Source organism: Malaclemys terrapin, chromosome 10 (assembly GCF_027887155.1).
Source record: "Malaclemys terrapin pileata isolate rMalTer1 chromosome 10, rMalTer1.hap1, whole genome shotgun sequence".
Taxonomy (NCBI): Eukaryota; Metazoa; Chordata; order Testudines; family Emydidae; genus Malaclemys; species Malaclemys terrapin.
The window spans coordinates 8,243,165-8,267,886 of record NC_071514.1 but is presented as its reverse complement, the minus strand read 5'-3'; the positions used below and the strand labels follow the sequence as shown (position 1 = coordinate 8,267,886).

Here is a 24,722-nt window from a genome sequence, read left to right as displayed (position 1 = left end):
CAACGCCACTGCAGTCAGTGGAATCACTCATGGTTTACACTGGTATAGCTGAGACCGTAATCTGACCTCCCTGAGCTAAAGACACCAGTTTTAGGCCTTTTTCTTCTCCACAGTCTCTTCTGCATCTGCCCTTAGAATCCCTTCACAATTCTCTTTATCATACACCAGCTCTCCTCGCCCTCAAGGTCTTGTGTTTCAGCCATGCCCTGTAACAGGGAGAACTACAGTGCTTCTCAAACTGGAGTCACCGTAAGTGTAGGGAAAGCCCCTGGCGGGCTGGGCTGGTTTGTTTACCTGCCCCGTCCGTAGGTCTGGCCAATCGCGGCTCCCACCGGCTGCGGTTCGCTGCTCCAGGGCAATGAGACCTGCGGGAAGTGGTGCGGGCCAAGAGACATACTGGCCGCTGCTTCCAGCGGCTCCCATTGGCCTGGAGCAACGAACTGCGGCCAGTGGGAGCCGCGATCGGCCGGACCTGCGGACGGGGCAGGTAAACAAACCGGCCCGGCCCGCCAGGGGCTTTCCCTACACAAGCGGCGACCCCAGTTTGAGAAACACTGGAGAACTAGATGAGGATAGAGAAGTCAGAACTGACTCTTACTTGGAAGAAGTGTCTGAAGCAATAGAGAGAGCCCGAGCTTCTCAACTGGTTGGTGATGGGTAGGTCATGTTAAGGTACCATTGCCACTGAAGAAAGGACAGTAGGGCAGATGTCCCAAAGTTCCTAACTTTTCTAACCAGCCTGGGCCAATCTCTAACATGAAGCCCACCAGTGCTGCACCTACAAAACATGCTGTATCATCAACAGCGCGTTATTCAGAACATTGTCTCAACCGTACAGCATTGGTTACCGACAACATTCTACATTGTGAGAACACAAGGCCATGGGAAAAAATATTCACCAAGCTGGCAAATGGGGGGGCAAGTGGTGGGGTGGGGTGGGGAGAATCCTTCCCTTAAAAGTAATTCCAGGAAAGCTTACAGGCTCCGTAAGCCATATTCCTGGGGATAAAACATGAGATCTAAGAGCTCAGCAAAGAGACAAACAAACGCCCCATTTGTTTGGCATCTCCTCTTTGTTCACTATGACATCCACCATCCCATTAAAGGTATTCCTTAGCTCTGCACACCATAGCCTTCCTTGACTACAGCCAGTTAATAAATCCACTCAATCTGGCATGACAATATCAGTCCCTCAATTACAGAATTACCCAGAACACAGGAAGCAGGGTATCCCGGAATGTTTACTCAACTTTGATGTGCTAATCGCCACATTCCAAAACAACCCTTCCCCTCTTACATCCCAGAGAGATGGCAGCCCAAGGTGCTGCTGAGAGCAGATCTCAAGCAGAAGATAAATACAGCTCTACTTTGCATTTCAGTTATTGTTGCTACGTTTAAAGCTTTGGACATTTAAAGGAGCAACGGGTCAAATCAAGCTAAGCTTTCCATACATGGATGCCTAAAGCTAAGTAGCTAAATCCATATTCTGCCATGTGAGAAAGGGGCCTGGTTTTCAGGAGGGCTGGAGCACCCCCAGCTTGCAATAAAGCCATACACCTGCACAAATTAATATGCAAACTCTATTGTCTCTGGCTCCAATCTCATTAGAATAAGAGAGCAAATAAGAAAAGGGCAGTAAGAACTGGCAATGAACTGAGGAATCCAGATAATAGATCCAGGTATTTAGCTACCTTTGTGTAGTAATTAAAGGTTGCCTGCTCTCAATACTCACACACACAAAATGATGTTTCCTTCCCTGATGATTTACAGCCTAAGACAGACAAGACACATGATACCAGTTGCACCATGCTAAATGAGGAGCATAGGAAGATAAGAGTGTTAGAAAGGAAGAGTACATAGGAGAGAAGAGGTTGATTAGTGGATGAGAACAAAGAGTGCTCTAGGCATACAGGGAATCTTGGTAGAAGGCATAATGGAAATAGGAGACGTAGTGAACAGTAAAGCAAAAGGATTGGCAAGAGAGTCAATAGTGACAGGGCATGATGTGATTGGAAGGGAAGAGGCTTTTAGTAACAGGATTTTGGACTGACTTGATGGAAGGAATTAGAGTATTCTCAGCAGACATGGGGTTCAGCAACAGGGACAGTGAGAAAAGGGTGGATTTGGAGAAGTTAAAGAGAGAAATTACAGAATTAGCAAGGGAGTGGCTATGGAGAAGGAGGGGAAAAGGAAGCCAAGAAGATGCAGAGATTGGGTTTTGGGAAGAGTGAATCAGGCCTACATGGCACCAAAATCCTTTTCTCGCATGACTGAGACCAAAATGGCAGACATCTTGAGAGATCTACTGCTCTTGAAAGATTTCAGGAGCATCAAAATATGAACTGAAGAAAATAGGCCCTTCCAGTTTTGGAACGGATTCTGAATCAGAATCCCAACCCTACCTTGAAATGTAGCAGGGTTCATATCTGAGGAGCTGGTGTTGGCCCAACCTTGTTATGTGCACTCAGAGTGGGTTACAATCATTAAGCAATTATCCTTCTCATTTGAGATGTGCAAGCATGATCTCCATTTTACAAGCGGGGAAACTGAGGCAGAGGATAAGTGACTTACCCAAGATAAAAGGAGGCGCCAGGATCAGCCTGGGGCTTCCTGACTACGGGACCCATCTGCTAGTCACTTGACCACATACCTCTTTTTTTTTTTGCTTAGTCAACACTTGTAGCAATAAGGTTCTGCTGTCAATATAGACCATATTCTCCATTGTTTCGCCTTAAAACTCTACACTGTGCTGAGACGAGGAAAAACAACCCCTGGCACTTCCAAAAGCTGCTGCTTTGCAAACTGCTCCGGGTTCCAAAACCAGCTTGGAGACTATTTTCCTTTTGCTCTGTAAGATGAGCTCAGTGGCTTCCACTTTCCAATTTGTCAGCTTTTCCTTGCAATTTGTCAAGACCATCTGGATCAATAATGTGCCCTGGTTGGAGGAAAGGAGGGGAACAAGGAAAGGGGTTGAATCAGAGACTTTTTACAAGACTGCTAAACAAAGTCGTGGAATTCACCAGTACGAATCCTGGAGGCTTCAAATCCCCTAATATTCCCTTCCAAAATGAAGGTCAGACTTGGCAATAAATTAGAAAAAAATCTGGCGATTCTGTACCAAACAGCATCTGCTTTAGAGGCAACATCATCAGGATGCAGCATTCAGTTCCCGTTGTCTTTCTTTTTAAAGGAAAGACACCCAATAAATTGCAAGCTGTAAGAAATTGCAAGGACAGGTGCAAAGGATAAATCAATAGAGTCTTTTAAAAAAGCTTTGCCACTGAACCAAAATATCCACTTTCCAGGGAGCTGCTGAGGTGAATAAGCAACGGTCATTTCTGCAATCACATTAAACAATATACACCTAGATTATTAGCAATAGTCTTTTAGTATCTACAGAGCTCTTCAATTTAAAGGCCAAGCTGTAGAAGTTTCTTAACAGATGTTCTAGCACTTGTGCTATATTGACAACAGGCACACTTCTGTATCTTTCGGTTAAACCATTTTCATGTTCTTAAGGCATCAGAACGACAAAGCAAAGCAGTTATACTACTGTCAGAAACTGTACAGATCAATTCTTTTAAGAGCTGTTTATGTCTGAAGTGAACTTTATTTTTAGACATCGTATGCATGTCAAGCCGCCCTCTTGGCAAAACAGGAGTAGCTCAGGCGACTAGCAGAGAAGCTCCAGCCCAACAGGATGATTCATAATGATCAATCTTTGAACGGATGCTGTTCCAAATTGTTTCTGTGATACTTCTCAGTTACATTTCCTACATCCTGACATCCCAATTACTGTCCTAGCTTCGACTTGTCAAGGTGCCAATTCACACATACACTGGCAAACTTATTTGGCAATTCTTGGTTTAGCGCCTCTGTTTGTGCTAAGCACTGACCTAACCTAGCAGCTTGTCTGATCTGGGAAAACCGACTGACTAAGGACTCTACCCTCCTAGGACCATCAGGCGTGGTGCTTACTGCCAGAAGTAGTTCCATTAAATCAGACCTTGGGTTGCTAAATGCACACGATGCAACAGAATTAAGGAGGATGCTGATTTCTGAAATGGTAGCCATGGGAAAATAAATAAACGCTTGCTGCAAATTCCACTTATGGCATCAATAGAGAGACCACTGAAGAATGAGTAAGAAAATGATGACATTCTTCTGCACATGTGGAGGATCTGTAACATGACGATCTTGATGATATTCTTTCCACACCGCAGTCTTGGGAGGCAAAATGAGGTTTTCTGTGTTGCGTGCCAACTAGCCTTCTATTTGTAAAATAATACACTAGATGCAGGGATCTCCCAACTGAGTTTTAATCATTAGACGGTGTTGTTGAGCTCTGTTATACTGGCTTAAATGAACACACACAAGGCTTGAGCTGGGAACCAATTCAGCCTCAGCTGGCCCCAGTATCAGGAGAGGAGGAAAGGCGGCTTCGTGACACTTTTGTGTGTCCCGCCCCACTGCTCCAAGTGTGAGCTCACTGCAGCTGAAGACTGTGCCCTCGAGGATCATTCACCAGCAGATATTCACACCTAAGGGAGCGAGGGAAGGTCAGGGGCCTTCTTGTCCCTCTACACAGGCTCCCTGCATCACCAGTCAGAACAGTGTGTGGAGACTGGCTCCGTAGGCAGCTACTTCCCTCCTGTGTAGGGACTGGGCAGGCAAAGGTGGGGAAGGAGTGTATGCAGAGTTGTCTTCCCCCCCCCCTCCCCACACACACATACTCCAGCCAGCACAGCTAAGTTGGCACAGAGTGGGAGATAAACTGCACCGGGACAAGGGCTGGCACAACTTGCTGCCCTGGAACAAGGGAAAAGCAGGCAGCAAGTCATGATACTTCAAGTCTTAGTTCAGTCCCTGTTCTGCTCCTCGGGCAGCGCAACCATGCAGCTTGCAAGGCTAGACTGGCACCTTCGGAGCCTACTTGTTCCTTTCTAAGTCACAACATTCTTTGCCTCCACTAGGAGTTTCACCCGAGTAAGAACAAATTCGAGGATTTATGGCCACTCTCCCGATCGGATTTATAGCAAACTAGGACAGGGAGAGCGAGAGCAGGGCGTGAGCAATGATGCCGCTGTTTGGCTCAAAGGAAATACAAAGGGTTTTCGTTACATGAGACAGCTTCTCATTTTCAAGGGAGAAAAATAATAAAGGGCTAGATTTTGCAACCCTTCCATTAGTGAGCAGGTAAGGAAAATACGTCCACAGGTTTCAATGACACACAGCACTGCTCACCAACTGGATAGAGGGATGCGCTGTCCAGACACAGAAGCATTAAATATAAGCCAAGACTATGGCAAACTCTTCCAAGCAGCAAGGAGGATGTTTGAATAGATCTACCTAAAAATAAAGAACCCCCAGGCTTCCACTGAGGACTAGTACAGCACTTGTACCATTTGGGAATGGCCCCGGCAAGGGGCAATTATACTGCATTACTTCTCATTTGTAACTTTGGGGCACTGGCTTTGGTCTGTGTATAGCACAATCTCCTTCAAGTTGAATCCGTTTCCTTCAACAAGGCATGACCCACTTCTCTTTCAAATCCCTCCCAAGACTCTCTGCTTCCACCATGTCCACAAGTAGGGAGTCTACAGCAAAACAATAAAAATAAGAGAAAACCCCACTAATTCTAAGGTATATTTGTCTGGGTTTCCCCAGTGGATCGCTTCTTATTTTAGACTCTGATCTCTTAGGGCAGGGAATATTTTTACTTTGTGCTCTGTACAGGAACTGACGTAAATAAAATAGTAGTAATGAACAAACGTGACGATTACATGGAAGGGGATACCGCACCTTTTCCACTAGAGAACAAGACCAGTGGTTCTCAACGAGGGGTACGTGTATCCCTGGGGGTACACAAAGGTTTTGTAGGGGGTACATCAACTCATCTAGATATTTGCCTAGATTTACAACAGGCTACATAAAAACCATTAGCAAAGTCACTACAAACTAAAATTTCATACAGACAATGACTTGTTTGTACTACTCTATATACTATACACTGAAACGTAAGTACAATATTTGTATTCCAATCAAATTCTTTTATAATGATATGGTAAAAATGAGAACATCAGCAATTTCTCAATAGTAGTGAGCCGTGACACTTTTGTATTTTTATGTCTGATTTTGTAAGCAAGTAGTTTTTATGTGAGGTGAAACTTGGGGCGTACACAAGACAAATCAGACTCCTGAAAGGGGTACAGTAGTTTGGAAAGGTTGAGAGCCGCTGAACTAGACAATTGGTAGAGAAATTTTCAATAAGATAGTCACCTCATTTATTAGTTGTCTACCTTTCTAACCATTTAAAAACAAAACGCAGGCTTCATATAACTTTAAACTTAAAAATGAGATAGAAAATTTCTTAAGAACCAGTAAGAACGTTCTCTTCTCATAAAAAAAAAAAATGAAATCTCATAAGCTCCATCTCAAACTGCTGTAAAAGAACATACAGATTTGGACAAAGACTACTGATATAATTGCTGTTATTGAAAGCATTTGAAAGAGTTCCTGGTGCCTCTCAGACACAAGTCAAGACACAATCCCAGCCCTGAGGCCTTTACAGTCTAAACAGATTGTCTATAGATAAGACAGCAAGCGAGGCTAAAAAAAAAAAAAAAAAAAAAAAAAAAATGAAGTTTCTGCCACATTCACTAGGGCACAGCACCTGTAGCGAACACCAGAAGAAATCCATTGTCAAGATACCTTGCAGAATGCTAACATGACACGTTCACTCACACAAGCACCCGCTATTGCTTCATGTTTTTGCATTGAAAGCAGCAGCAGATCCAGTTTTTAAGCCTGTCAGATTGCACACGTACCGGCATATACGTGAACAGAAAGGGAAAGTGCCTTCCCTACTCACATACACTTAGGTATAGAACTCTTTCGGGAAGCACAGAGGCATCTATGTATCCCAGTCCAAAACCATGCCCTGAATCTGGTTTTTGTTTAGCAGAGCTCCCCTCTATCCATGAGCCACATATAAGCGAATAGCCACCGGAGTGATAGCAGCATCTTTCTGATTTGCAGATTTAACAGCTGCAAATTCATGATAGGCAGACGGGGTATGGGTTTGTTTTTTCCCCCGCACAGGTTTGCTAGGCTGCCCAGTTGCAGTGGCTTGTGTTGGATGCCATGTGATGAAATGCCTAGCATTTCCCAACAAATCCACCGGATTAATGGCAACATAAACAGCTTCTCGGCACACACAAAAAATATGCTGAATGCGTATTACGCCCGATCTGATTGTGCCAGTCACCATACTCGCTACAGTCCTGATCCAAATTCCATGTAAATCAATGGATGTCTTTCCACTGACTTCAGTGGGCTTTGGAAAACGCCCCTTAACTGTCCATTGCCTCAAGATCTTTCATTACTTCTTTTATCCAGATCCCATCTCCACAATGCTGGAGTCTGCCAGGGCTCTTCTCATTCAGATTTTAGACCAACATGTGGCCAACCGGAGTTGTGGGTTCTCATCATCTCTGAAACCTGGCCACTTTCTCAGGTGTAGAAATATGGATTTAGGTATCCAAACTTGAAAACGTTGGCCCTTGTTTCTTACTCCAATATATTAAACCAAAGGGACAATGAGAAGAGATTCTGAATGGTTCTGAAATATTTAGCCAAAAGACACCACCATTTAAATGAATTGTATTGAACTGCATACACGGCACGCTAACCATCAAATCCTGTACCCATTACTCCTGATGGATCTGCCAATAATGACATCACAGGCCATAGCGAGAAAACTCTGATGTGGATTTTGTATAACACACTAGTTGAGTATTGCGTCTCTCACTCTAATGGCTGGGCCACATCAAGGATAAGACCTATTACTGCTACCAGCTATTAAGTTAACCCTTTAGCTCAAATAATGGAGAAACGTGCTTTTGATGGTGAAAGTCCTGAGCGCCATTCCTGTTAACAACCTCGGGTGGTAGTTCATTACAGTCATACGTCCCGAAGTTTAGTGCTATAGGGTCAGATATTGAGTTTCCCTCCCTTTACACACAGGCACAGCAGATAGGGAACTGGACTCTGACTGAGGAGAGTCTGAATCTGTCACTGACCTGGTGTGTGATCTTGGGCAAATCACCTCCGCTCTCTGTACCTCTCCTTCCTCTCTTTGGGCTGTCGTGTCCATTAGTCTTTGGGGTGTCTTCTTTGGTGGTCTTGTTTATTTAGACTGAAAGCTCTTCCCTGCAGGAACCATCTCTTACTATATGTTTGAACAGCTCCTATCATGATGGGGCTCTCATCTTGTCTGGCAACTCTAGTCACTACCAGAATATGAATACGAATGATCCTATTACACTGATGGATATTTAAGGACATTCATAGTATTATTTAAAAGAGTTTTTATGTTTCTGAACATAACTAGCCCAAAGAAGCATTCAGTACTTCCAACAATCCTGCACAATTCAGGCTTTATAAGAATACCAGATACCTCCCAGGAAGAGCGAACCCTCATAACTCCTCAAGCATTGATGGCTCAAAACTACCTTTGCAGAACTCAGACCAGTGGCCACTGATGAACTGAGCTCCACTGACATAAATAAAAAAGATTACAGCCCACATGAGTCAAAATAAAGGATAAAAGCGATCACCGTCTGATCCTCCAAATACCACTTACTCCCCTGGCACCACCCACCCAAGGACTCAACGTAGGAAATCTGTCCACTGTGTGAAGAGGAGGACAGCAAAGCAATAAGGAATAGATACAGCTTTGACAACTGATGTGAGCACGTGGTTCTCTCTCACAGGGGTTTAAACTGAGCACAGGATTGTGGGAATGTCCCCCTCTTCCACGGCCTCATGGTTTGTTTGTTTGTTTTAAAGTCAGTCACCCAGACAAGAAAAATCCCATAGAATTAACCATAAGTGCAATTACAGGTGTGCCCTTGCATCACAGTGCTTCCTGGACAGTGCCAACTGCAGCCGTTTGATACTAACTAGATGCAGAAATTTAGGGCTCAGTTCTGCAAGATACCGAGCGCTCTGAGATAGTCCCCTCAAAGGATCAACTCCCGTTCATCCATTTCAAAGAATAGATATTACCAGAGCTGCTAAGAAAGTGCAAACATGCAAGAGGATTGTGCTAAGTGCTGCTTTTCTGCATTCTGCTCTGGAGAGGGAAATGGGGAGGTGCTACGTGAGAGCTGACCAGGTACAGAGAGACTAGATGGGGCAGAATGACGAATCCCAGAGAAAAAGGAAAACAGCACCACAGCAGGGACGAGAGGCTGAAATATATCAGACTGGGGGGTGGGAAGGCAACTTATCCTCTTTGAAAGGAAACGACACAGCTGTCCCTCTCCCGTAAGCTCCCAGCCTTGAATACTTGCATGGACTACTTGAAAACAGCAGACTACATCTGATCAGGGATACATATTATACAGAACCCGATTCTGAGCTGACTTGCATCAGTGTGAATCACGAATGGCTCCTATGAAGACAATGGATTGGCACCACTGTTAAACTACGGCATGTAAGAACAGAATTACACTCATTATCTTCAAAACAACCCAGATGGCTATTTCTTGACTGTATTCTCCATTTGATGTTGAGTGAGGTGCTTACCCAAACAACACTGGCTGGGCCTCAAATAAACAGAAAACTGCACACAGCTCTATTCTTCTAAAGAAGCAAGACTGCAACTTCACTAAACCAGCAGCCCAAAGCAAATGTTCACAACAAGCAGGCTTATTCCAGTGCTCACAGTTCTAACATATTGACTGACTTCAAATAGTCCTAGACAACCTATCTAGTTTATAGGACCTTAAACCCATATTCAGGAAAGCATTTCTATTAAGGACAACACTTAAGCACCATACTGAATACAGCCAGACTTAAATGTGTGCTCATGTGCTCTCCTGAACCAGGACCTTAGACCTCACAGACTTGTGACTTTCAACTTCTTTGTGGATTCTAGTGAAAATACAAGAACACCTTTGGACTTGACTGTCAAACATTCATGGCACACAAAAGAATTACTACCAGCACCAACTGCTTAGCTGAATGCCAAGTACATCTGGCCAAAAGAAATCTAAAACGCTATTTCACAGGTGGGATGTCAGGATTAAAGTTTCTAAAGTTCCTTGATGCTGTAAAGTGCTTTGTAAGTATTACAACACTTTGAAGATTTTTCACACAAAACATGTTCATGAGACCAGATCCATGCCGGATATTAAGAAGCACACAAAACCTGATTCCATGCAATTACTGCCTCTCAAAAAGTTCTCAGAGACCAGCTCCGAGGAACATATAATGGATTAGCATCCTGTTTAAATGTAAATGCTAAAGAAAATCTAACTTCCATCTCTTAGCGTTCCCTTCACATCAGAAAAACATAAAGGCTGATTGTAGTTTTTACAGCAGATCTTTAACCTAAAAGTGAATATATGTGTCTGTCTGGTTTTTCCACACTGACCGGGACCAAAAAAGCCATTATTTTAAGTAGCTGCAACATAATACCTGTTTACTACCGTGCTAATTTTACTGTATGCACAAGGGCTCAGTGGATTACATTACTGAAACAGTTGCTCAGCAGAATGTTAACATGTACACAGCAGTCTAATTATGGGCACAGGGAGACTTAGTGCAAACAGATCAGTCAAAGTGGCTGAACAAAACTATATGACACCAATGGGGCAACCACACAAATCCAACAAGTGTTTTGAACCTGCTGACTGCTCATGACCACAAATTAAAGTACAAACACAAGGCTAATTCCAAGCTAAGCAAACAAAGGTCTTTAGCATTTCTGAAACCGCCCTGAAAGAAAACATAAGGGGAAAGACATCTGATGGGTTGAGGGAGGTTTACTTTCTTTAAAAATCAACACATGTCTATTATCCTATTGTAAAGTTAAAAGACTAGCTAACCTGCTTCAGACCAAGAGCTACACCTGAACCTGAAATAAGACATCTGCAGAAAGGCTCCTATGCCCACATAGACTCCCAGAGGTTTCAGTGGGGGCCCATGTGCATTTCAATGTAGGATTGGGGGTCGAAGGTTGTTATTCCTTTTTAGAGTCCCCTTCCCCGCCTATGTTAGAGATTTCCATTTAGAAACCCCAAGATCTGTCAAATTCAAAGTGCCATGCTGAGTATTCATAGAGGGTGCATCTAATTTCCTGGAATTTCTTAGATATCTTAGCTCTCTAAATTATACATATATAAGCTGCATTCACAGATATGAATGTTGGTCCAGATCACAAAATCAAAAATAAACCCAAGACAAAATTATTCATACCCTTAGCTCTCCAAGGTAAGGTATTATCCCACTCATGAAGCCCAGCAAACACCTAATTATACCTGCTGTAAAGGAACCATTTTTGAAAAGTTTGTCCTTACAATTCTATTGAAAGAGCTGGAATAGAATATGCCATGCGTGCTCATAGCTGAACCACCTCTGCAAGAAGCCAAACTTACGAATGAAATGGATGAGTTTTACTTAAAAACTGATGGGAAACCATCGCTCTCTGACCATGGCTAATGCACAGTTCTGTGGGAAAGGTGAGAAAAATCAGAATATACCTAATGATGCAATACTATACTACGGAACTTACTTCTTCCTGATCCTACCTGGTGATCAAATTACACTCTGAATCATGGGGTTGGAAGCGGTTTAAAGTTTCTTAACTTATAACGGTGACAAAGCCATGGACTGTAGTACCCATCATATTAAAAGCATGTTCAATTGGTTGACAAACAAAGGAGAGATTTTCAAAAACAGAGAATGCAGTTAGGCATCCAACTCCCACTGCAAGTCAATGGGGTGCCTTTGAAATTCTCCCCCCAACACGAAGATATGTGATCATCTCATATGTATTACACCAAATGTTAAAAAATAAAAAATCATTTTACTCCAGTTCTGGGCTCCTTTTCCTGGTCAGTTTTCCCCACCAACCTATATTGGATGTATAATTTTTATTTTTTTTTTTGGCCGTGCTAACCGATTTTTCCTGGTCTATCATTGATGAAGTCTCATCTCTCCTTTATTTTAACCTTAATCTCAAAAAATGCATTTACCTTGGTAGCTACAAGACAAAGCAAATGTACAAGTACAATTTGCAACTGTACTTCATTTCCTTCTGTTACTATTACATATCATGTGTGCAACTTGGAATGCTTCTATGTGATTATCCAGTGGAGCAAGTGTTCAGATGAATGCAATCATGCCTTATTTCCATAAATGTCCATACCTTATTACACTGCCACATACAGATGTTTTTACACAGATTAAAAAAAAACACAAAACCAAAGCTACAGGGCGTATAAAACAATAGAAGATACCTGAAATGTTTTCAAGCCAGCAAAGGATAAAGACATCAAAAAGCAGTCAGCTGGATAAGAACCATGTATGTCTGACATGAGAGAAAAAACCTCAGATGATTTTCAAATATAAATTCATCTTCCTTCTTAAGCCGAAAATGATGCCTTCAGCCTATGGCTGATTGACCAGAGTGAAACATGCAAATAAAGATGCACATAAAGATGGAGGGCTGGGAAGAGACAGACATAAGACTGTGACTTGCTGGGGAATTGAATCATTAAGATGTTGAACTGAAGAACCTGTTTTGCGAGATTTGAGCTGCATTATGCAGAGGACATTACTAATCAGCAGTTCATGCCACTCAAGAAAGCTTTTCTATTTCTAACCAGCATAAAGTGAAACAATATTTAGATTTTTTTTTAAAAATGGGTGTTATTTCTATTGGGAAGGCAGGGTCTCTAATGAAAGTCAGGATATCAGAGTTCTATTCCTAGCTCTGCCACTGATGACCTGCGGCATCCCCCTGGGCAAATCACTTCACCTCTATATGCCTCATTTTTCTCTTCTACCCTTTTTCAGTCTTGTCTATTTCAATGGTAAGCTCTTGAAAGCAGGGAACTCTCTTTTATTCTGTCTGTACAGCACGTAGCACAAAGGGGCCAGGATCTCATTTGGGGCCTCTCCCGTCTTTTATACTGCTGACAAATGATGGATTATTTATGAAGTGTGCGTGGAACTGTACAAAATGAATACATCCCTGTTTTCAAAGGCTTACAATACAAAAGAGGAACAATGCAGACCGGACACACTAGGAAAGCCAGAGAAAGGCTTAGCCTTTTAGTTTTTAAATGTTGTTAATTCACTTCTTATGAGCATCCCAGAAGGAGCAAACCTGAAGGAAGGAAATGAATGAGGGTAGAACAAGGGGTTGGTGAATTCCATCCATAGCAGGCAGCATTTAAAAAACCAGTCTCCATGACCAATCTCCGTGTACATGGAAATTGACTTTGGAGACAAATGGCAAAAAATGATACAAAACCACCAAAACAGAGATAAAAGTTGGTAGTTATAATCCATTCCCTGGAATGCTCTGTCTTCAGACCTAATGTACTGAAGTTATTCTGTTCACATCTGCCTCAAAGCCTTCTCAGTTTCACACATACAGTAGCCGGGAGCGATTCCAGAGCTCTTCCTGACATTTGTTTGGCATGATGTGCTAGCTGGACATCAATTAGGCCCTGCCTTCATATGCGTCCGACTGCATATGGAACCGACGGCTTTCAGAGATAAACAGCGGGTTTCTTTAAATTGTGATGAAACGGAATGCAGCCGTCAGTGATGTCATGGTGCTTAGGCAATGTTCTAGAAGTCAGCTCTAATCAAAATATTAATCCATTCAGGGAACTATCCGGGAGCCAAAACTAAAATTCACGAATTCTAACAGTACATCAGGTGAATCCAAAGTACACAAACTGCCTATTCCAGGAAAGAAAAAGGACCCTGGGAGACAAGCGTCTATACTTCACTTTACACATCCAACTGTTTGCCTGACTGGGTTTACACAGAAATCTACTGCAGTGCTTCTGAACGATGCTCTCAAGCAAGAGCGGCTGTACACTGTTACGTGCAGTAACAGCAAGTGTCTCTTTATCCAGATCAGGGCTTGAGTCACGCTGGAATGCTTTGGAACACCGTTCCAGCACTTTTTTGGGAGCCAACATGCCGTTCTGGCACTCTGCGAGCATTGGAACGGCATTCCAGCACTTCTTTATTAAGGACTTGAGCACTGATCCAAATGAATCCACCCCGAAGTGCCAGACAGAAAAATGAAGGTAGAAGGTGTGATACAGACACATACACCATTGAAGACAAAACTAAACAAGACTACTAAGCTGCAAGACAAATTAAAAAACAAATAAAATTCAAACACTCCAATTTCCACAGCAGTAAAGAGAAAACAAGGTCCCTACAAAATAAAGTCAGCACTCTACTCAACAAGTTACATTTACACATAAATTGGTGAAAAGGGCTAAGGTATTTGACAGTAAATATGCAGTTTATTTAATCTGGCATACTTGACTTCTTTTCTATTTTTACAGTCTGGAAAGAGACCTATACCAGTATACAGCAGCTAGGTTCTTTTTGTTTACTTTTTGCATTTCCCTTGTCTTAGTGAAAATAGACTGGTCAGTTTCACTTTTTTTTTCTGGTTAGTTTCACTTTCTGGCCTTTATGAACCATTACTATTATTGAACAAGATTTTCAAAAGCAAATCAGTGGTTTTGGGTGCCCAAACTGAGATACTTTGAAGGGGACTGACTGATCTTCCGAAAGTACTGAGCATCCTCTGGAAATCAGGCCCTTTGAATGCATCTCAGGCACCCCAAAATAGAGGCATCTAAAATCACTAGTCACTTTATCAAAACCTTGGCCACTTAATTTTACAGCAACCAAAAGCATGCTGGGTGCATCACAGAACATACAAAAATAGAAGAGCTAAAATCCTGACCCAAATAAAGTCAATGGCAAAACACCCTGACTTCAAGGAAGTGAGGATTTCACCCAAAGTCCCTGGCCCAAATAGCTAGTGACTGAAGACATGCTGCACACATGGTTTAGCTTTACAACATGGAAGACGTCCCACTGAAATCATAAACATGAAGCTACAAATAAGTGTAACAAGAAATGGAGTGAGCAAGAGAACAAGGTGAGGAAGGACAAAGGTCAGAGCAGGAAGATCAAGTGGTACTTGGTCGGGTCGATGCACATCTCAGTGGTTTTCGTTAAAATGTCTAATTTTTATTAAACTCACTTGGCATGCAAGTAGTAAGATTTTAGGAGGGATTTGGAAGGAGAGAGACTGATGCCTGATGAGCAGGATTGGAAGGTCTTCCCACATAAGATGTGGCATGCAAAAAATATATATATATATTTATATATTTAAAAAAAAAGGGCGTTGGAGATAGCAGTGGGAGAATATTGAACACTAGCACCATTCTGTATTATATTTAGGTTGCAAAAACTACAGAGGAAGTAGTTAAATCAAAAGGGAAAGTTTGAAGTGAATAGCACGGCTGCTCAAGTCAGTTCAGTAAAACCAGCGTGATTCTCCATTGCCTGGGCCCTGGGGTTTTCACTGACACCTACACAAAGTGCTTTACACAGTCACAAATAACTAAAAAAGAGACAAGGCAGAGGAGAATCAGGCCCCATGTTTTTTTACAAGCCCTAAATCAACCTGACATAGTCCCTTTCAGAAGACCCTTTATTTTGGGCATATATATATATATATAGTGTGTTTGATTTAGATGGCAGCAAGACAACATCTAAAGACATGCATCACTTCTCTAGTGGATTGTTTTCAGGCGAAGGTATTTCTATTTATTCTGCCATCAAATTACCACCACCCCACCTGGAATGTGCAGAAATTCTCAACTTGAACGATTATCAAAAAGATCTTTTAATGTGAGGATGCCTTTTCTTTTCCACTCATGCCATACCAAATAGGTCTTTCCCACTCCTAGTGGATTAATTATATCTGATGGGAGATTCCGATGGGAGAGTTAGAATCAGTACCAGATAGAAAGGAAGCCCCAGAAACACAAAATACGGAAGAGATAGCAGCAAGCTCAGAACCATCATTTGCAGTGGGTAGGAGAGAAGATGCAGAACCTGACTGAACTAGCAAAAAGGCCAAGGATGATGCAAGAAATGCAAGTACCAACTATGTGAGGTTTAATGCAAGGACTATGCCTAGTCAAAGACATAGCAGCATCTTTGCATCATCCAGGTATAGTCCTGAAATGTTTGCTAGTGGGGACCCCAAGGAGACTACACACATCAGCAAGCAGAGGGATGTGGGAACAGAAAACTTCTCCTAAGGAGTGGTGCTATCAGGAGAGGGAACATGAAGCCTCCACAGAACATTACCATCTAGCACATATATAGCTTTTTTCATACTGTTCCTTAAGCACTTTACAAAAGGAGCTGAGGATTATTATCCCCATTTTACAGATAGGGAAACAGAGGCACAAAGAGGGGAAGTGGTCCCTCGCCAGGCCAGAACCAGAGCCAGGAATGAAACCCCAGACTCCAGAGTCCCACTCCATCAGGCCACACTGCCTCACTGTCAACAAGAGTTGGAGAAAGATAGGTGTTAAGACAGAGCACATACAACACTCCCCTCTCCAGAACCAAACCACAGAGAGGCTGGGAGACACACGTGACTAAGCTGGAGGTAAAGACAATTTTCGATCAGGATAATTAAGGAGATTTAAGCAAGACTCTTATTTTGCATTTCATGCTCCTCCCTCTGCCCTCACTTTTTATTATTAACTGAGTCAATGGAAGCTTCGGCTTGGATCCGGGGTGACACACACAGTGAGGAGTCAAGGCAAAGCTTTAAGTCTGAAATATTCAGGCTCATTCCGAACTAACCAGAAAGCTGCTTCTTTGGCATTGAGCGATGGAAATATCCAACGAAAGGGCCATTCTCAACCTGCTTATGTCACAGAGGTTGGATTCTGACAACGCGCAGGGCTCCAAGCGTCAGTCTGATATTAATAGCTAGATGTTGAACTCTCCGTTTGGCTGGCTTGAAGGCAGCTCAGCTGGAACGGAGATTTTTTTTTTTTTTGCAGGAAACAGTAGACCTGGTTAAAGTCACATCACAAGAGATGAGACAGAGAGGCAGCAGCCTGCAAACTGCTGAAGTAGTTTGTGTCAACAGGGAAGGCTGTGTTGTATAACGCGAACCTCCTCTGCTTCAATCCCAGAGGGGGCTGGAAGTCCTACCGGCCATGGCTGTTGAAACACTATTAATGGAATTGTCTCGCACGTGGGTTTATTATTTTTTTCCTCCTCCTTTTAAAAGCCATCTGTTCTTCAGCCCAACTATGGGCAGTGAGCTGCGACAGGCTATTTCCAAAATAAAAGGGATTCAGCTCAGGATATCATCCCACAAAGCCGTACCTCCACATTTTCACCACTTTTGAGCTTGTTTCAGCCATTATGTAACTTTCAACAGTATCACGGCAGCTGGGCCAAGAAAACTTGAACTTGGTCCCCCGAGCAATTGGCATGAGCGACAAACCTCTGCCAGAATACAAATACAAACCTCCTGCTGCTGCTTTCTCTGTGTCTGCATGGCAGGCAGAAGTTCCCAGCAGTTTGTGTGTTAGGGATAGCATTTGGAGCGCCTCAAGCTCAAATGAGGCCCTCTAGTAACTTATTTAAATTGCATAGACCTACCGTCAAACAACTGCATGGGCCCAATCCTCCCACAAACAGCAATTCTACTTCCACGGCAGCCACAAAAGTACAGAAATTAAGGAGTTACTACTCAAACGCCGTTGTTATCAACACTGCTGTGCCTACTTATTGTAGCACGCATAATACTTTATGTAACAGTATGCACTCTTTACATACGCCCTTAAACATACGTGGGCAACATTAGATGTTGGGCTTGTTCTGTCCCTTATAGCCAGGGATATTATAACACAGGGGTCGGCAACGTTCGACACGCGGCTCACCAGGGTAAGCACCCTGGCGGGCCGGGCCAGTTTTATTTACCTGCTGACACGGCAGGTTCGGCCGATCGCGGCCCCCACTGGCCACGGTTCGCCATCCCGGGCCAATGGAGGCGGCGAGAAGCGGCGCGGGCGAGGGATGTGCTGGCCGCGGCTTCTTGCCGCCCTCATTGGCCTGGGACGGCGAACCGTGGCCAGTGGGGGCCGCGATCGGCCGAACCTGCCGCGTCAGCAGGTAAATAAAACTGGCCCGGCCCGCCAGGGTGCTTACCCTGGCGAGCCGCGTGCCGAACGTTGCCGACCCCTCTTATAGCATTTTATATGTTAATTCATTAAGCTACATGATCTCCTGTGGGGTGTGTATTAAAATCCCCATTTAACAGAGATAAACTTTGGCATTCAGAGGTTAAGTGACCTTGCCAAAGGTCACACAGGAAGTCAGGGTCAGATCTGGGAAGAGAAATCAGGTGTCCAGACTCTGGGCTCCCTACTCTTTCTGCATCAGTAGCATCAATCCTCATGCTTCAGGGCATTAACTGATTGCCATTTGACAGCAGAAAGAAGTCTCTTCCCTTATACATAACATGGTAGTGCATTATGAAATACTGGCCAATATCATACACAAGACAGCATGATGTACATTAGGCTAGATGGACCATTGAGCTATTCCAAGATGATCACTACTATGTACTTATGTAAAAACTTCTTTTAACGACAGAAGAGCAGGGCCGGATTAACGCATAAGCAAACTAGGCACGTGCCTGGAGTCCAAATTCATGAGGGAGGCTGAAAATGGTGCACTGGTGTTGTGCTTTTTTCATTTTGGGGGGGTTGTTTTTGCTGAAGCAGATTCATGCCAACTGAAAGAACTTCACTCAAATGAGTGGGGTAGCGACCCGGTGCACGGGGTCACACCACCACTCAAATTTGGGCAGCCGAGCCAAACTTAAGTGGCATTGTGATCCCGTGTGCCAGGCTGCAATGCAACTCCCTCAAGCGAGTGAAGTTCTTTCAGTTGGCATGCAAATCCACCCCAGTGGATGAGTGGGCAGAGATAGTCCTCACACAAGTGAGACTCACTTAGCCATTCCCAGCAGAGTTAGGGAGAGAGGAGGACACTGGATAAAGAAATCACCTCTTTTCCAAGGACGTAAACTGCCTGGGATGGGAATTTACTGCAGAGGCATGTAATGGAGGGAACATCACTGGAATGTATTGCTATTCAAATTAGAAGCTAGGGGCCCAGAAATGTATGTTTGCCTAGGGCCCAGTGATGGGTTAATCCAGCCCCGCAGAAGAGCAAAGCGCCTCTGAAAAGCAACTAATTACCATTTTTTTCTTAATCCTGCAATTTAACAACCACGTCAAATCTTTTGAAAACACTGGAGGTGGGGGGAAGGGGGAGAAGCAAAAATGATGCATGCTTCTGCTGAGACCTGGTTCTTTAAATTTAAAGCCACGTTACAAAAGTGAGTGGGGGTACACGGTGGGATAATATGCCCTATGGGGGCGGGGGATTTCTAAAGCACACCAACGGGTTGCACGTTAATTGGTCCATGTAGACGCTGCTGGTGTGCTTTAAAGCTTGTCTAGTGCGCTTCAACCAGTCTAGTGCACTTCGTTGCTAGGCAACCCATCAAGCTCAGCTAGGCCCAACAAGCCTTCTCCAAGTAGTTGTGCTTCGTGACTGGGCAGGGGAACCGGCAACCTGCTACTTGAGCCTTGCAGCAGCAGGAGCACTGTGGCAGCTCAGTGCATACCACGCCCAAAGCGGAGTTTGCCCTGCTCTCGCTTCCTGCTCCAACCCTTGCTCCAGCCTGGACTCCCACCTGCTTCAGTTGAGTCCTTGCCTCCCTACCCTGATTCCAACTCAGACTCTGACCATTGGCTTGGGTCCTCAACCCTGACTCGTTTCACCCTCGGATCGGTACCCGACTCCCGGATCGACGCTTGCCATTGAGCTGAACTGCCGCCACAACTGCCAGCCAAGGTCTTGCTCTGCCCACTAGGGAGGCCGCCCAGGCCGTGGCAGCTTCCTGTTTGAAACAATCCTCTGTTAAAGTGCACTAGGAACCTTTAGAGCACACCAGCAAGGTATACACGGAACAATTAATGCACAGCACATGCGTGCGCTTTAGAAATCACACCCCTCTAGAGCACGTTGCCCCACCAGGTAGACATGCCCTAAGAGAATGAGAACGTGGCACGAACAAAGCAACGCGAAGGGATCTGCATGAATTCAGGGTTGTCAGGTGGATGTCATTTTGCACTGAACAGCTTTTTCTTTTTCTTTGCTCTACTGGCAATAGTGCAGGGGATGTCTGTTCAGTGACCGAGCTGCTTTCATAGATTCACAGAACTTAAGGCCAAACAGGACCATTAGGATCACTTGGACTGACCTCCAGCATAACACAGGCCAGGGAACATCACCCAGAGATTCCTGTTTCAGGGATGGCCATGAACACTATCATTTAAACATAACAGTAACGGATCACATAAGTATTAGAAAGCAAAACCAGATGCAATGTAGATAGATCTAAATATATCCATATAAAGATCAGCTAAATGTAATAACTTCTTTTAATATACTTTCAACGCACATAATGGTGGTTATTAAAAAAGTCGACAATTCTTGCATACTGGTGCCGGAGACATAACCGCTACTTCCTATTCTGAATAGTAGGGGAACCTGCAGAATCTCCACTATCACCGCGTAGGAATTGTGCATAGATGCTGCTATTTGAAATGGTGAGCCTTGTATTGAAGTAGAAGACCATTACTATAGTTTATTCTTCCCCTTGACCCACCACACACAAACAACACAAGGACAACTTAATTGCTGGTGTAACTTCCCTGATATGCATGGATGACAATCGGGGAGAACTTGACAAATAAAGATAAATCTTAGGGTGATACCACCACACCTTGGGTGAAGAGAGGGAAAGGGAGCTTATATAAATTGCCGTGGGGGGGAAAAAAAAATCACTACTGGGTCATGTTTATCCACAGAAAAGGTAGACAGTGATCTCTAGGTAAACAAAAATCTTTGGTGTAGCCAAGCCGTCAAGAAACCATCATATTGTTTAGGATGTACCCCTTTCAGTACAAGGATGACCAATTTACTCAGACCTATCAAATCAGTTCTGCCTTAGAAATGCTACTTCCTCAAACCATGGCAGCCTCAAAATGCATACTGCACCACTGTGTTATAACTCAATGAGATAATCCTAATCAAGGCAGATGATGAACAGATGGCCAGAGAAGTGACTCTCACCCTTCCAGCTCCACATCCGACCACTTGAGCAGCATTTCCTAAAGTAGGGGGCATAAATGGACACCAGGCTGATGGGCAGACAGATCTCAGTTGTTCTCCAACATTTTTTTTTTTAATTAAAGCTAAAGAGTTCCTAGATCTCATCATTTCAAAGAAAACCTACAAAATTCAATGCTGAGGCATCCACCTGAGTTTGCAGAGAGCCTGAAGCAGCAGCTCCAAGAGAGCCAAACTGTCTCATTAATTTCACTAGGCGTTCACTTGGATCCCAGTGATGGCATTTTAAAAATTGTTAATGAGTTCAATTATCAGAGGGGTGGCCGTGTTAGACTGGATCTGTAAAAAGCAACAGTCTGTGGCACCTTATAGACTAACAGATGTATTGGACCATAAGCTTTCATGGGTAAATACCCACTTCGTCATGCATCTGACAAAGTGAGTATTCACCCACGAAAGCTTATGGTCCAATACGTCCGTTAGTCTATAAGGTGCCACGGGACTCTTTGTCGCTTTTTAATGATTTCAGTGTTCACCATGGCATGTAACAGAGGAGAGAAAGCATCATATTACAAAGATCTGCACAACCATTTCCCGAAGTGTAGGATACATCCCCTGCTGGGGAAGGAAGGAAGAGCTAGCCAGTGGGGCACGGAAGATAAATACATTAAGATGGTTACGTGGAGGGAGCAGGACTGGTTTCATTTTCTTGAATGGGTGCTCAATTTCCAACAGGTTGGGAAATGCTGTACTGGAAAGAATAGGAAACAAATGTGGTATTTACCACCCTATCTTCCGCTACCGCTACAATAATCCCAACGGGCCAAAGAGAAACTATATAGCTATTGCAAGAACAGAAAAGAGACATTGTCATCATCATATTTCCTCAGCCAGACTGCATGTGGAAAGATAATTCCTGAACACGGATCCTCATTAATGCAGTCTTTAAACAAGGAAAGAGATTTGAACACAGTAAGCATTTGTTAAGCAGTAGCATGTGTCTTCCATCAGCTTTATTTTTACGCAGAGATCACCATGTACTGTGCTGGAGCCATATCCGGACTCAGGTACACAGCTTAAACACTTCCTTAGTGGAAGGATGTTTTCCATTGGGCTTGGAGAGAATAAGCACATTGTAAAGAATTCCCACTGGAAAGTCTGGAGATACAGCACAGATCTTGTTAATATTTGAATGAAGAATGTATATATTTTTCAATTATGTTTACTTCCCTCATCTCCTATGATTATTCTCCACACCACACGTAGGGAAGAATCTGTGTACTGAGATGTAATTTTCACAACAGTCTCAGACCTCCTACAGAAGGATGTTTACAGTTATCTTCCCCCAAGCCAACCCTCCCCAGCTATTTATCTCTATCAGCACGAAGTACGGTGTTCTCCCCAACTTCCAGAGACTGAACTGAGACCTGCTGGAACAGATGACGAAGCCAGAATTCACTTGGAATGAAGAAACTGAGGCAAAGGCAGTTTGATTTTGAAGCAAATCTGTAAACAATCATATGATAATCATGGATAGTATATTGAGTTATGCCTCCAAAAGCAGGTAGTGTGGCGATAAAAGAAAAACTGGAGGGCCGGAGATGCAGTCCACCTATGCAAAACAGAGTATGTAAGGTGTGGGATGTAGTGGCACGCGCCATTGGAAAATCAGGGCTGGGATACACTTCAATGCAGATAGGAAGTTAGAAGTGGGAAAGAAGATCTCTAATTTGGCTTTGCTTCAGTAAGGTCCTTCTTTTCTCTCTCTCATACACTTCCTCTACAGGCTGGGAAAGAAGGAAGAGACACCTCATTACTGATGTTTCTATTTTTTGATACTTGAGAGGCAATGAGATACTCCAGTGATGGCAGGGGTCCCATAAGTAGATCAAGATTAGACAGAGAAAAGGGGCAGAAAAAATACCCACTTTGCCAAAGTCTGGCATCAGGTATGAAACTGCCATTTAGATCTGAATGTTATGTAGGCCAGTGGTTCTCAAACTAGGGCCGCCGCTTGTTCAGGGAAAGCCCCTGGCGGGCCAGGCCGGTTTGTTTACCTGCCGCGTCCGCAGGTTCAGCCGAATGCGGCTCCCAGTGGCCTCGAGGGACGTACTGGCCGCCACTTCCCACAGCCCCAATTGGCCTGGAGTGGCGAACCGCAGCCAGTGGGAGCTGCGATCGGCCGAACCTGTGGACGTGGCAGGTAAACAAACCAGCCCGGCCCGCCAGGGGCTTTCCCTGAACAAGCCGCTGCCCTAGTTTGAGAACCACTGACGTAGGCAATTAAGGGCAGCTATAGGACACTTGGTGTGCATTATCTGTCAGGTGTTAAGTCCAGGCAGATTGATCCATGTTTGCATGATGGCCACATTCATAACAGAAGCACGAGAACAAACCCAAGAGTCAAAGAAATCGTCCAGAGAGCTGATCATCTCAATACATAGCTGGCGTTTAAAACATACTCCTCCTAATTGTGCTGACTTACCCACTGTGTCACAGGGTTCATCTTTGTGTACGCAGAAATCTGTCCTAAAAAGAAAACAAAAAACACAAGTCAGGGGTATGCTGTGCCTCAAGAACAGATTAAAGAAAAGCAGGGGTCCATGAACCAAAGTTCTGAAACATTCCCAGCTATCAGGAAAGTCAAGGTCCTTTAACTGCTGTGTATTATACATGATGACAACACGTAACAGCACTGACTTATTTTCAAGATGACAAGAGTTATTTTGATAGTTCCACTCACTACATCCAAAGTCAAACCAAGCAAGGCTTCTTGAGATTGAACATGCAAGAGAGAACTGCCACATTACGAAGTAGGAAACCACATGTTTCTATGACATCAAAGTTTGTCAGTAGCCTAGACTAAAATTGGGCCACTCACATTCACACAGTACTGCACTCAAAAGAAGAAGTCGGCATGCGATCCTGCAGCATAATCTAAAACTAAGGGAGGAGAAATCAGGGGACATTGTACATGGTTATATAGGACTGAGTCCTAGAAAACAAGTTATGTCAGAATTAGGGGTTCTCAATCTTTTTCTTACTGAGACCTTCCCAACATGCTATAGAATCTCCACAGCCCACCTGTGCCACAACAACTGGTTTCTGCATATAAAAGCCAGGGCCAACGTTAGAGGGTAGCAAGCAGGACAACTGCCTGGGGCTTCTGCTTTCCGCCCTGGGCCCCAGTGAGTCGAATGCCCTGCTTGAGGGACCCCCTGAAACCTGCTCACGGCCCCCCAGAGGGTCCTGGACGCCTGGTTGAGAACCACTGGTCGGAATCACAATAAAAACTGCTCTCTTTCAAATTCTTCCCTCTTTTAATCTATTTCATTCTGTATATATATTTTTCTTGCTCCACAGACACCGAAAGTAAGAAAAAGGAAAGAGCCAGAAATAAAACAAAAGAAGGACGCAGAGGGGGGAAAAGTAAACAAAACATTCAGATTAGCGGTAGACAAACTGACTCAAATCAAATATGACCCAGCCTGAATTTTCATCCAAGACTTGAAACAAACACCAGCCTTTCACCAGGTTCAAAAGAGTTCAATTGACCTGTTTCCCCCACCTTATTCACATCTCACTGTACTTCCTGAGTTTGACCAGGATAGGAAGCGGATTATTATTATCACTGC

The 24,722-nt window shown here is 43.8% G+C and overlaps 1 protein-coding gene across 3 annotated transcripts in view; it reads right to left on the bottom strand.

Annotated features, from left to right (window-relative positions):
• Window positions 1-24,722, bottom strand: part of ADAMTS17 (ADAM metallopeptidase with thrombospondin type 1 motif 17) — a 264,395-nt gene that overhangs the window by 182,563 nt on the left and 57,110 nt on the right. For all 3 annotated transcript variants that reach the window (XM_054042918.1, XM_054042919.1, XM_054042920.1), the window contains exon 7: window positions 23,573-23,616. In XM_054042918.1, the coding sequence (XP_053898893.1) occupies window positions 23,573-23,616 (44 nt within the window). The remainder of the gene's footprint in view (window positions 1-23,572; window positions 23,617-24,722) is intronic.